This window comes from Lytechinus pictus, chromosome 7 (genome assembly GCF_037042905.1).
Source record: "Lytechinus pictus isolate F3 Inbred chromosome 7, Lp3.0, whole genome shotgun sequence".
Classification (NCBI taxonomy): Eukaryota; Metazoa; Echinodermata; class Echinoidea; order Temnopleuroida; family Toxopneustidae; genus Lytechinus; species Lytechinus pictus.
In genome coordinates this window covers 18,246,696-18,259,118 of record NC_087251.1, presented here as the reverse complement: position 1 = coordinate 18,259,118, position 12,423 = coordinate 18,246,696, and the positions used below count along the sequence as shown (strand labels likewise).

Below are 12,423 nucleotides of genomic sequence, written 5' to 3'. Positions count from 1 at the left end.
TAGATATGAAGTATATATTTGAATCAATTGCATTTTCATCAATAAACAACAGTACTCGAGCAACAACAAAAAATAAAACATCAATGAAAAGCATTCAATTCAGTTTGCATGTATTTTTTATTTGCATTTAATATGCAGTTGAGGGAGTTGTCAAATAAGATATGAAAAGTAGACATTAAATGATAACTTAAAAAAAATGAAGATGACAGAGGAAATCATGCTTCATACATTGAGTACCGTATCTGGTATCATGTACATGGTATGATTTGTCAAAAGAACATAAATCACTTACAGGGTTATTCGAGTCCGGGGATGGGGGGTTTCATATCCCAACGTATTTATATGTTACATTTATATGCATGAGCGGGCTTCTGGAATAAGCACATTGTCTGCTTTGAAAAGGGAAAAATGCAGTTTTCACTGCATAGGACAAGATGTTCAATGGAACATTTTAAATACAACAGCAGCAATGTCTTTTCAAGGGCTATTCTTCTCTACATGTACCATCCTCGGGAGTGCAACAGTGTTGTGCTTCGTATTCTAACACTGGATTTTTTTATTTTTTTTAATGACAGCTTGGGATATTTCAAAGGAAAAGTACATATCTTACAAATATCTCAATGAGCACACGACACATAATGCACATTAATAAAGGCACTGGGTACAGATATGGCAGCCTGAAAGGTTATCATTAAAGGTGAATTGCGTAAATTTTTACAAATCATCTATAGGCCTACTGCTAAATGAGCTGAAGAATGAAAAAAAAATGGGAATCCCCACTTATGGAATACAAGTTGAGAGAAAAACATTACTTGTTTATTTGGCAACAAAACCTTAGTTCTTGAAAAAGTTATATTATGTTCAGGCTTATGATTTGTATAGCTGCTCTAAGTTACGCATGACTAGTGACCCTTTCTTGTGCTAAATCAGTCTCTCATTAACTTGTATACCACTCAGCTAAATATGAAATCCACTCATTTCATATTAATAATTCTTGTCAACAGGCCTACCAGTGTAATTTGTTTATTCGTCAAAGTCTGAATAGAGTTAAAGAAAATTCACTCCCATTTACGTTAAAGCAGAATATTTGGGGTATCTCATCTAAGCAAAAGAAATGGTCACCAGTCGCACCTAAAGGCACATGTAACTTAAAACAGATTCATAGAACTATCCCAGGAGAGCAAAAAACAGGACTGCAATGTTATATCTAAAACACTACCTTCATCGCTAACATCGTTGCTTCAATGTTGAGATAAAATCTGACCATCACATTAATACAGTGACTAGCCAATCGAGTCATACAACACATCCCCAAAAATGATTTTCCAAAAAACTTGAGATAAAAGGTGACTCAATGCAAATGTCTTTTGCAGGGGGCGGGATTATTCTAGCATAACACACGTGATAGATCATGTTTATATATCTCCTGACAATCAAGAACATTCTTTTTCCAGCTTCTATCAAGATGGGAACTATATCAATATAGATTCAAGGCAGTTCTTATTTTTATAACCAATTGCCAAACAAGAAAAGAAAAAAGAGGTTCAAAGATATACATAAACTCTCATAAAATATACATGATAAATAAAAATCTAGAATGATACATATTAACAAATAATAAACATTGCAGCTTTATATATCTGAAAGTAATCATAAAGAAAAGTTAACACGAAGGGCTCAACCCTACATGGCTTTAATATCATTCAAGTATTACACACTTTATCATGGCTACCTAATACGTCTGGAAGACCCTAAGTTTTCTCACTGGTATTAAACGATATATGATTGTCCTTATTGAGAGATGTGCATAATATTTCTTTCCTCCACATTACAAAAAAAAAGAAAGGCAACTCAATGAGATAGCTTGTTGGCATCAATATGCCCTCTAATCCATTTCAAATTAATTTCATAGAAATATTTATCAAACATGGAAATATATGGCAGATCCATGAGAGACACATGCAACATAACAGGAAATATTTCATGCAAATGAATAGGATGGGATAACATGCACAAATATATCAATTAATTCTGTGTCTCTTAGATCTCTTAACAGCATGCACATTCATTTATATCTTACAATTATACTGCTATATTTGTACATCTAGGAAATGTCTCCTCCCCATATTGGCAATCATTTGAGAAATATATACAAGACTCATTTTTTACTTAATTCTTTAAACATAAGAAATACACATTAGAAATTCATTCCCTCTTTCTTTATTGCAGTTGATATGTACAAACTAAATCAAAGCTAGCACCTGAAAGCAATTCACATTACACACTCAGTAATTTGACTGGTACAATTAAGGACCAACCTTGTTTCCTAACTTTTTTTCTCCCTTTTCTGAATTCCACTTTTAAAAGCAAAATATAGTCATGGAATTATCTGGCTCAATTCATCAAACTAATGAATGGAGAAAAAAAATATTTATAATGGGAAAATAGACATTTACATGTAGGTCGGGATTTATCAGTATGTTTATTTCAAATTGAAACATTCTCACATTGAATGCAGTTTTACATAAAAAAACACATTAATCTGCACAGCTATGATGGGGCACTTTATTTGCCATTTTAGGGTATTTTTCATTTCTGATTGTGTATCATTTAACAGGCTTACGATAACACATAATTTTTTGTTTCCAAATATTTCTACTTTGATGTAAGAAAGATATTGTGATTGGGCATTCATGAATACAATGCGCGTAATACAATGAATTTTGAAGTTGATATCTGGCAAGAATAGCATTACAACATGCTGTAGATTGCTCATCTCTCATTAATCACAAAAATTGAGGATGATTAATTGATACCTCCTTTGAATATTTCATGTATACATGGAGACATACAAGTGTTATGTTCTATCACTCACAGTCACACGACAAGAGAGTTTGTATTTCTACACAAACTTGCAAATCTCCATTCTCGTACAGCATCATATTTTCTGTCATTCGTATCGGAATTCAATCTTTATTTTATCTAAACATATTAACCGTATGTAAGAATATTACTATTACTCATTAATATTGGGAAATGTGATTACTATAAGAATATCTCTATATCTGTAAATAAAGAACAACTCCTCATTCACACAATGGTTTTCAAATTTTTTAATATCATTCAGTAACAGTGATTTTCGTCAATCAGAAATTTGCATGGTTCTTTATAAAGAATTCTTGCTCACAAATGAATATTGTATGGATAAGAATCCATCAATTCAATGTTTCTGGTATCTGTTCTTTTTCTTCCTTGTGTGTTTGCCAATCAATTTTGGCAATCTCAATCAACTATCGAAATCGTTTATGAATTTTTAAATTCCGTGGATTAGGACCTCAAGTCTTTGAACAAGAGGAGCCCACAACTCTTACTAGATGATTCACAGTTGGATGGAATCTTTGATACAATTTCTGCACTGAAATGCCATTCCCATTGGAAAGAAAGTGTTCCATATCTACTCCTATGATATGTAGGTCTAATGAATGCCCTACCACACTCCCCAAATTTTCCCTTGACGCTGATATAGAGACAAAAATCTCAGATTAGTAGAAACATCAATCTCTGAAGACTGGATACCAATCTATGAAGACTGAATACTAATCTCTGAAGATCAGACAGCAATCACTGAAGATTGGGATGTGCAGAAACTTGGCAAACCAACGTCTTCCTCACAGCAACATTAGTCTACAGATTCATACCAATTCTTGAGCTGCTGTTGCTTCAGTAAATCACACTCTTTTTAATAGTTTTGCACTTGTTGGCCAAAAGGGTCTCAGAAACTCAGACATACATGTAATGATACCCATCCTTGTTAGATTGTAGACGAGGGCTGGGCAAAGTAGACATGTTTCGTGCCATGGAGCCTCTTAATCTAAATGTAACTGTGATCTGAAATGTGTCACCATGAAGTCTTTGGGAATTCAGATCAATACTGCTCATAATACCCTTCCTTATCTTGTTCTTAAAATGTTTCTGACTCCCATCTAACGAATCAGTGACAACAAAGACATGTCTCTTTGTCATTGTCATGAAGTCCGTTGGGTTTAAGATAAACCTTATAGATAATATTCTTCTTCATCATGTTCTTGATACTGTTGTTGTTGCTGCTGCTGCTGCTGCTGAGTGTGCCTCTGCCTCTGAAGGTTAGTGTTGACTGGGGCACGACCAATGTGTCTTGTTGTCATGGGTAAGGGTGCCTCAGAGTCAGAAACAGTAGCAAAGTTAAACTCTGTGGCGTACTGTCGCCTCATTTGATTGACTGGAGAGAGTTGTTCAGGAAGCTTGATCTCATTCCGAGGATCCACCATGCCATGGATTTCTATCAACAACAATAAACAATAGAAATAATAAATAAGAGTGACACAAGCTTTGATTTTGAATATACATGTCATAAAAATGTACCTTTTAAAAAAGGAAATTGATTTAATATTTGTTATATGACCAAGTCTAAAATGTGTTTATGATAGTCATAAAAATAATCATAATCATCATCATGAAAATAACAATAAGACCAACGATAATGATACAAATATACAACCTAGCGTTTGATCTGTGACTTGCCACATCATATGTAAAATAATACATGGACATTCTCCACTCCCTGGTTGAGTATTCTAGCAAGACACCATGGAACACACATTGCTAGCAACTACACTGACTTTCATATCCTACCAGGTACCCACTTAACAGATCTGCAATTTTAGATTTATGTCTTGCTATCAAAAGTGCACCAATGTTATTGGGATTGAACCCTGGTTTTCATGGTCCACAGCCGAGAACTTTTCTACTGACCCCAAAACATTTCCTTTATGAAAATATTTTAAGAGGGGTCCATGACACTTGGCTGTCAAAAAAAATCAGTACATTAGGTCAATTGCAAATCTAATCCCAAACCTTAACCTAACCATAATCATAATCTTAATACTCAAATTAGTCAGAACCAAAACCCCTCACAAATCTAGCCCCGAAATGTTTCCAGAGGAATCAAGAGAGGGACAATTGTAGCCGGAGCATCTGTAGAGTCACCCTTTAGAGATGTCATAGATACACTAAGCAGTGTTTACATTGAAGAAGACATCTCACCTTCCAGTCGTTTCTCCATCTTCCGCAGGTTTTGGAGGATACCAGCTATCTCCTTGTTGTTGGTTTTGAGGAGAGGAAAATCGCTGTCTCTTAACACTTTCGACAACTCATCTTCACTGGCCCCTGGCTGCTGCAGCTTCCTGTAAAATAAAAAGGAAGGTAAAATAAACACATTGAGCAATCAAATCATACAGTATTATTCTCAATGCTGGTTCACATGTCCCAAGATCATTCTCACTTGTGCTCATACATGTGAGTTATATGTTTCAGGTCCCCCTAAACATAAATGATAAAGTATAGGCATCTGGCTTTTTACTGATTAACTAAGTAACCTCCATTATATAAAATAATTTTAGACATGTCATCATTCAAAATTAATCAAGGACTCATTCCAAAACAAAACCCATCATTGAAAACCTTAAAATTTATCTCATCTCTTCATCTCATCTAGTCTTCCCGAAAGCGAACATATTTCTAAAACATTCACTACATGTACATAACTTGATTCGGTATGCCTGTTATCAAGCATCATGTGATGGACTTTCATCATGCAGGGGGGGGGGGGGTTCAATTTTTTTGAGTAAAATATGAAATCTCATAAAGCCTTGGTGACGAGGTCATAGCCCTCTATAAAACCACACCGGGTGCAAGTTAGAAATCTAGGATGGTTGATATTAAGCTCGGGATCTATTAAAATCGTCGTGACTTTGCCATTTTGATACATCTGACACAGATGCTGTGCCTGGATGGTATTCCTGAATGCTGCTCAGTAAATAGGGCAGGATATCCTCCAAAGGTCTCATCATTCCCCAGCAACTCTATCTCATAAAATCTCACTATCCTATACTTCAAAGATAAAATGAAGTTCTGGTTTTATTAATTAAAACAATGGAGGGACCTGTCTGAAAGTGACTGTGAAAACTGTTTATGATACACCTAAGGACTGGAATGGCGAGCAGTAGGGAAACAATTACAAATACATTTAACTCTCACAAATACATATCAAGAGAAAAATTCATAACAATTATCTGGGCTACTTTTTGAGCTCATCAGCCAAAATTTGTTACATTGTATTGGACACTAAAGCAATTTCCTGGGCTATTTCGATCATTTATCGGGGATTTTAATATAAATCGTGCCCTCATGTAATTTATTTCCCTGTTTCACGTTCACGAAAATAAGAAAAGTCATGCACACCATTATAAAGTGCGTTTGAAAATGTCCTGGTGGACTGATATCTTACTTCAGTTTGTAGGCAATTTTGTCGGCAGAATCTTTCATCTTGATAGACAAGTGATGGATGGATGATAACACAAGACTATCAAACGACTGCAAGATAAAAAATATATCAATGTCACTTTAATATTCAAACCAACAGAGGGGAACAGTAAGTAACATCCATGGATCAAACTTTTCCCGACTTTGAGGACAATGGACAAAGTAATCTTTTTATTCTTATTATTTTTAGTTGAGAAGTGTTGATAGCCAAGTTTTCAAGTGGCACTTGAACTTTACAAAAATATCATGAAGGCATACGACATAGTCATTTGGATGCATGCAGAGGTACATTCATTAAGAGTGAAAAATGCAAGAAAGTAGAAAAAAGTGAAAATTAAGTGATTTTTGGTATAACTAGAACAGATTTCTAGCAACTGCAGAGAAGCTTTACAGAAGAGTAGATTTTATAGCTCCATGTCAATAATTTTTTTTCTGTATTTCATCACAATGAGGAAGAAACACTTCATAAACTACATGTACCTTCAGAGGCTAATACTGATTACAAAGGAATAGCACTGCCATCATGACCAAAAAGTCTTTTGCGTAAAAATAAAACAGCTCAACAACCGCTAACTTTCATTACAGGCTCTTGTACATTGACATTCAAAATACTCATCCTAAACATATTCATTTTTTTTTTTTATAGAAATGAAAACTTTCACTTCGCAAATCTTCACTTTTCTTTAAACAAATGCATTCTCTATTAGGTAACGAAGACTGGCAATGACACGATGCATGAAATAAGATTGGTAAAATACCAAGACTTGCCAGAATCCACATAGCATTAATGAAATGTATGTAATGGGAACAATTTTTTTACATAAATGTACACATGAAACATGCAATGTAGCAAAAATTACTCCACCATCCTACAATACATGATACAGAAACTGAATGATTCATTTTGTCCTTTAAAACAAAAAGTTCTGCATGCACCTTCATTGGACAAAGAATATCTTTCACCATCAAGGTTATCAACACCAAGGTCATCGCCATCATCACCATCATCACTGATGTCATTCTCATCAATTTTACGATCAGCATTCTTGTAGCCCTCCCCCCCACCCCTTCTCTTCCTCCTCCTCATCACCATTATTTTACTTCGATAGTTCAGTCTAAGTATTCAAGCTCAAAATGCAAATCAAAATTTGTTATTTTGAAAAATCATGAATCTTATGGACCACATGAAATGATGAATATCTTCATGATGAGATGAATGACAAATTACATCCCGATATATAAAATACAATATCCCAACATTTAAATTTACTCTTACATTAGCATGCACACTGAAGATGAACTTGCTCACAATAGAGAACACGATACAAAACTTACATGCAGACATAAAAGTTCTCGTTGATCAGGAGAGCTTTTCAAGAAGTTGATTTATTCAGATACTTTAAAATAAAAATCCTGGCAACTGATCTCCAATTCCATGGTGAAAACCCAAATTGGAAGATCAATAATGATAAATCTACTTTATTACATTATATTTCCTGTCATGTTTTTAGAATTGCAATACAAATTTATAGAGCTTTATTTGCTGAAAGCAATTTTTATAACAGAAACCACTGTAACACTTCATGAACTATTCTATGCTTACAGAAGAGCTCCACTCACATAAAATCACATACAAAAAAAGTCCCCCCCCCCCCCCTTGCTTAATGTATGTTATCTGTGGAAAGGATATCAATCCGTATCTACATTCTTTCATCATTAAGAAATTAGTCTTGGCAACATTTATGCAGTTTGATAAAGAAAAAACAAGACAATGGTCTACAGATCTGCTATTGAGATGATACAGTACATGGCAGATTAATTAGTTGAGCTGAACTTTTAGCAAATGATGAGTTGTTTAATAATAAATAAAATCTTGAAAGAATGTTAGAGATTGTAATTTTGATCTACATCTAATACTTTTAATTCATGAAATGGATTAGAATTACCAGATGCTGAAAGTGGGTTGTTTTTATTTTTTAAATATCTTAATGTTAAAGCGATATGAAAAAATAAAAGGAATGATTTCATATTAAAAAAAAGAATGAAAAATGAATTTCAGCCTGACTGAAACAAAGAATACAAGAAACATGATATTTTCTACAGAAATTATGAAAGGTGATCAAATACACATTGCAGCTTTAAAAGTTCTCAAATACTTTGATAATGTCTCCCTTTCAAAATAAAGCAACTTACAGGAATCCAGTATTGACTTGTCATGTTTCTACGTGTGAACTTGTATAAGTCTTGTTCCATGAAAAATTGAATTAAATTACTACTACCAAGTCTATATTACTCTACCTTTCTTAAGAGTCTTGCCTTAAAATGAAAAGTCTCAACTGTAACATTTGCAGGTTACATTGGCCATTTTGATATCTTCATGTAAAATCATAAGGCATATCATAATTCATCCACTCTATCATGGTAAATTTAATTCAACATTAAACTGGCCAATGCAAAGGGCTGAAGTCTAAAACGCTTGATATTTTGATAAAAGTTTTACTTGGCAAGCTTCCAGATCCAAAACGGAAAAGGTCAAATTATCTCAAATGAAAATCTGACCTCTTATCAGGATAATTCATAGGAATCCATGCTTAATTCAATTTAGGTAGTAGCCTGCCAGACATACTAATGTTCAAAAAGTTGAGAAGTATCGAATACCTTTAACCCCCCCCCCCCAAAAAAAAAATTACATGTAATAATAAGAGGGAAACATATATAACGGCACGAACAAGACAAGACAAGTTTCATAACATGGAAGAGAAGAATTAATTCTATCTTTGGCATTTACAATTCATGGGCACCATAGATATTTGAGTTTGTATTTCTGCCCTTTATAATGATACAAATTCAATCATATTTGTTTTATTTCACATTAGAGGATTCGAGATTGACAAGGTTGCACTTCTGAAATTAGTTTTTTTTTTTCTTTTCAATATATTTTCCAAAATATATCTGTGTCACTATTGTCACTACCTACTGTGATTTGTTCTTTCCCTATCTGAAAAATCAAGAATTTTCTTCTTTTGTAGTAATTTATTTATATTCTGAAGATAAGGGTTAACTAATTTTCTGTATACAGATATATTATGAACAATGATATGGGTAGCTTTAAATTCAATTTCCTTTCACCACTTTGTCCAAAGGATGAAAGAAAATTTACCCAATTTTTTTTATCTTCAAAGCTACCTAACAGAAAGAAAAATGTGAATCTTTAAAATGAATGTATTTAGATAGAGCAGTTAATGAGAATGATGCACATGCATGAAACAAATAGGGTTATCATGCTTGGGTACTCACTACACAGTCCTGTTCCTGACTCTACAATGATCCAATTATATCAATATGGGATGGAAAAATAAAATAGTGGATAAAACAAGGGAAAATTTCATCAGTAAACATCCCCAATTTTTCCATTTCTTGTGGGATAATTGAAGAAATATGAATCAATTTGCAATAGTTTTTATCCAAATTGTACAGTACAAACAGTGTAAGTTATTAAAACGTTGAATGAATTTAAAACTAAGAAATGATACACAAGGACTAATATACACCAGCAACATTGAAAAAGAAACATTATTAATGGAAAAAGCTCAGAAATGTTTTTAAAATATGTATATTTTTTTCATTTATTTAGATGTTCATTAGTAAAATAGAGTGTTTGTTGAATCATCATAAGGTTTTTCTAAATGTTGTAATCAATTTATTCACATCACTTGATAAAATTTTTTTAAGTGTTTGTTGTAATATTAGATAAGAATTCATGACAACCATAGAAATAAGATAAGAGATGTCTATGGAAGTTAGAAAACTATACATCAAACAATACTGAACAGAATATACTACATGATAATCAGAAATATACATTAGTTTATTCTTTAATTTCTAATATAATTCTAATTTCAATCATAAGGATATTATAGTTATCCTCTGAATTTCATTGATCCAGAGTCCAGATGAATTAGTAAAATGAGAAAAACAATCATCTCTGTTCTAATCTACAATGTTCCATGCAGAACAACATAAATGGATAATGTGGAACAAACGCAGACAAAAAAACATGGATTAACCTTGGTCACAACGATCAAGTCATTCGCAGACTGAATGCATGAATGTAAAAGATAAAACAATTCATCCGTTATCAGACATCTTCAGCTATACTGTGCATCCACTTGCAATCCACAATGCACATCAGTCCCAGGCATTACAAATCGTGTCACTATTACTTCCTTCATCTGTTACATTTTTAGCCATTATATCATGTCATACACTGTATGCCCTAGTTACTTCTGAATAATGTATACTGACAGTGTTCAAAGAAGCATGCATGATCACTTTATACCCCCATCATGGTCAAAATAATTTTTCGTTGATATTCTGAAAATTTGAAATCACTATCAAAACTGAAACACAAAGATAAAAAGGGTTAGATCTGTCTAACGAGTACCCATATACATGTACACAGTGTCCTGAAGTGTACAGGTTGACATGGAAGCAAGCTTCAAATTTGGAGGTGCACTTTAATAGAGGAATGGATGCCAATAGCAATGGGATTTTGAAACAATGAGCAGCAAGTTCATATAATTCCAGAATCAAATAATAACTAGAAACTTGGCAAAAAGCATCAACTTTTGATGTGGCAAGTCAAAATCAATTTGCATTATATTGGTACAAATGACTATACATAACTCCAAAACAAATAAGCAACAGGTGGCTTTACATTATTTTACAGATGAACCTATTTATTTTCCCATTATAATTACAGTATGATCTAATAATATTCCATGCTGCTCCTAACCTTGAATGAACAGTTGTTGGGTCCCCCAAAAGCAGAGAGTAAACAGTACTGCATACATATCTTCAATGATATTTAAACCCTCATTTTCAATAAAATAAATGAACAAAATGGGGGAAATAGCCATTTTTGGCTTGCTGAAATTATAAGTTGTTTCTTTTCTTAGGTATTTCCCATCTGCAAATGAAATCCTGTCTGTCTGAGTAAACAGGCATTAGTAAGAAAACAAAAATGAATAAATTAAAGAATAAAGATAAACATACAAAAAAGATGATACTGACCTCAGATTTATTGAATGGTTTCTTCTTGATGTGAATAGGTGGACTTCCTGCTAATCCTTGGGATGTTTGATCTAAAATAGAATATAATCACTTGCGTTTAATAATAATTTCACCAAATTTAATTTTAAAGAAGAAAGAAATACAAATAGCTTTGGGAAAGAAGTGTGAAAATAACTTTTGAAATATATATTGGGTTGTTTAAAGTTAAGTTGGACTTACAGGCCGTTATTCTGAATTCTAGTTTAAGTCAAACAAACCATGTCCTTAATCTATGGTTTAACTACGGAAGCCAAAAAGAGCTTTTACCTTGGCAAGCATGAACTAGATCATTGAGTACTTTACAGCATGTGTCACAGAGAAATTAATATTGCAATATTTTTTACTGCTCAAGGTAATATTAGAAGCTAACCTATTGACCTGAAATACTTAATAAAAATTGAATTTCAAACACACAGAGTAAGTTTTTTAAATATTTATTATAGAGACAAGGAGTCATATACAAATTTTTAAAAATATACAATTTCTTAAAGGACACCATTGAGCTTCTAGCACCATGTACCATGTTGCTCCTGAGCAATAATTTGACCAGTGCAATAATGTATTGATACCTTATAAACAATTGGTATTCACATGTGAGTTTAAGTCCAACTTCACTCTTTGTGAAACAGCCCCCTGGTTTACAATGCAATACACAATAGGATACAACTATTCAGTTTGCACAGAACACATCATGTTACCTGGTTGAAAGCTGAGTGAAGATGACCTTTGAAGGGGTACCTGGGGATGAAAGCGTTCACCTTGCCATATATCCTGTCTGTTAAGATGAACTGAATCTTCACTCAATAACTCATCCATCATTTGCTGTAAACACAAACAGAAACAAAGTCATTATTAGGGTGAGGCTAGGTTCATGTGGGGTATGTCCAATGAGATTTTTTTTTATTGACATATTTATTTATCAAATGATGGTCTGGGTCCACTTACATACAA

The 12,423-nt window shown here is 33.3% G+C and overlaps 1 protein-coding gene across 3 annotated transcripts in view; it reads right to left on the bottom strand.

The window, feature by feature from the left end:
* Positions 1 to 98: 98 nt before the first annotated feature.
* The window catches only part of LOC129264833 (centrosomal protein of 170 kDa protein B-like), a 55,446-nt gene continuing 43,121 nt past the window's right edge, over positions 99 to 12,423 (bottom strand). Inside the window, exons 15-21 of one of the 3 annotated variants that reach the window (XM_064102126.1) lie at positions 12,171 to 12,294; positions 11,434 to 11,504; positions 10,428 to 10,457; positions 9,658 to 9,678; positions 6,326 to 6,411; positions 5,083 to 5,222; positions 99 to 4,318 (exon numbers count right to left, since the gene is read on the bottom strand). In XM_064102126.1, the coding sequence (XP_063958196.1) occupies positions 4,056 to 4,318; positions 5,083 to 5,222; positions 6,326 to 6,411; positions 9,658 to 9,678; positions 10,428 to 10,457; positions 11,434 to 11,504; positions 12,171 to 12,294 (735 nt within the window). In that variant the 3' untranslated portion in view covers positions 99 to 4,055. Of the gene's footprint in view, positions 4,319 to 5,082; positions 5,223 to 6,325; positions 6,412 to 9,657; positions 9,679 to 10,427; positions 10,458 to 11,415; positions 11,505 to 12,170; positions 12,295 to 12,423 lie in introns of all 3 variants that reach the window. The other 2 variants (XM_064102127.1, XM_064102128.1) reach the window with 2 other exon arrangements.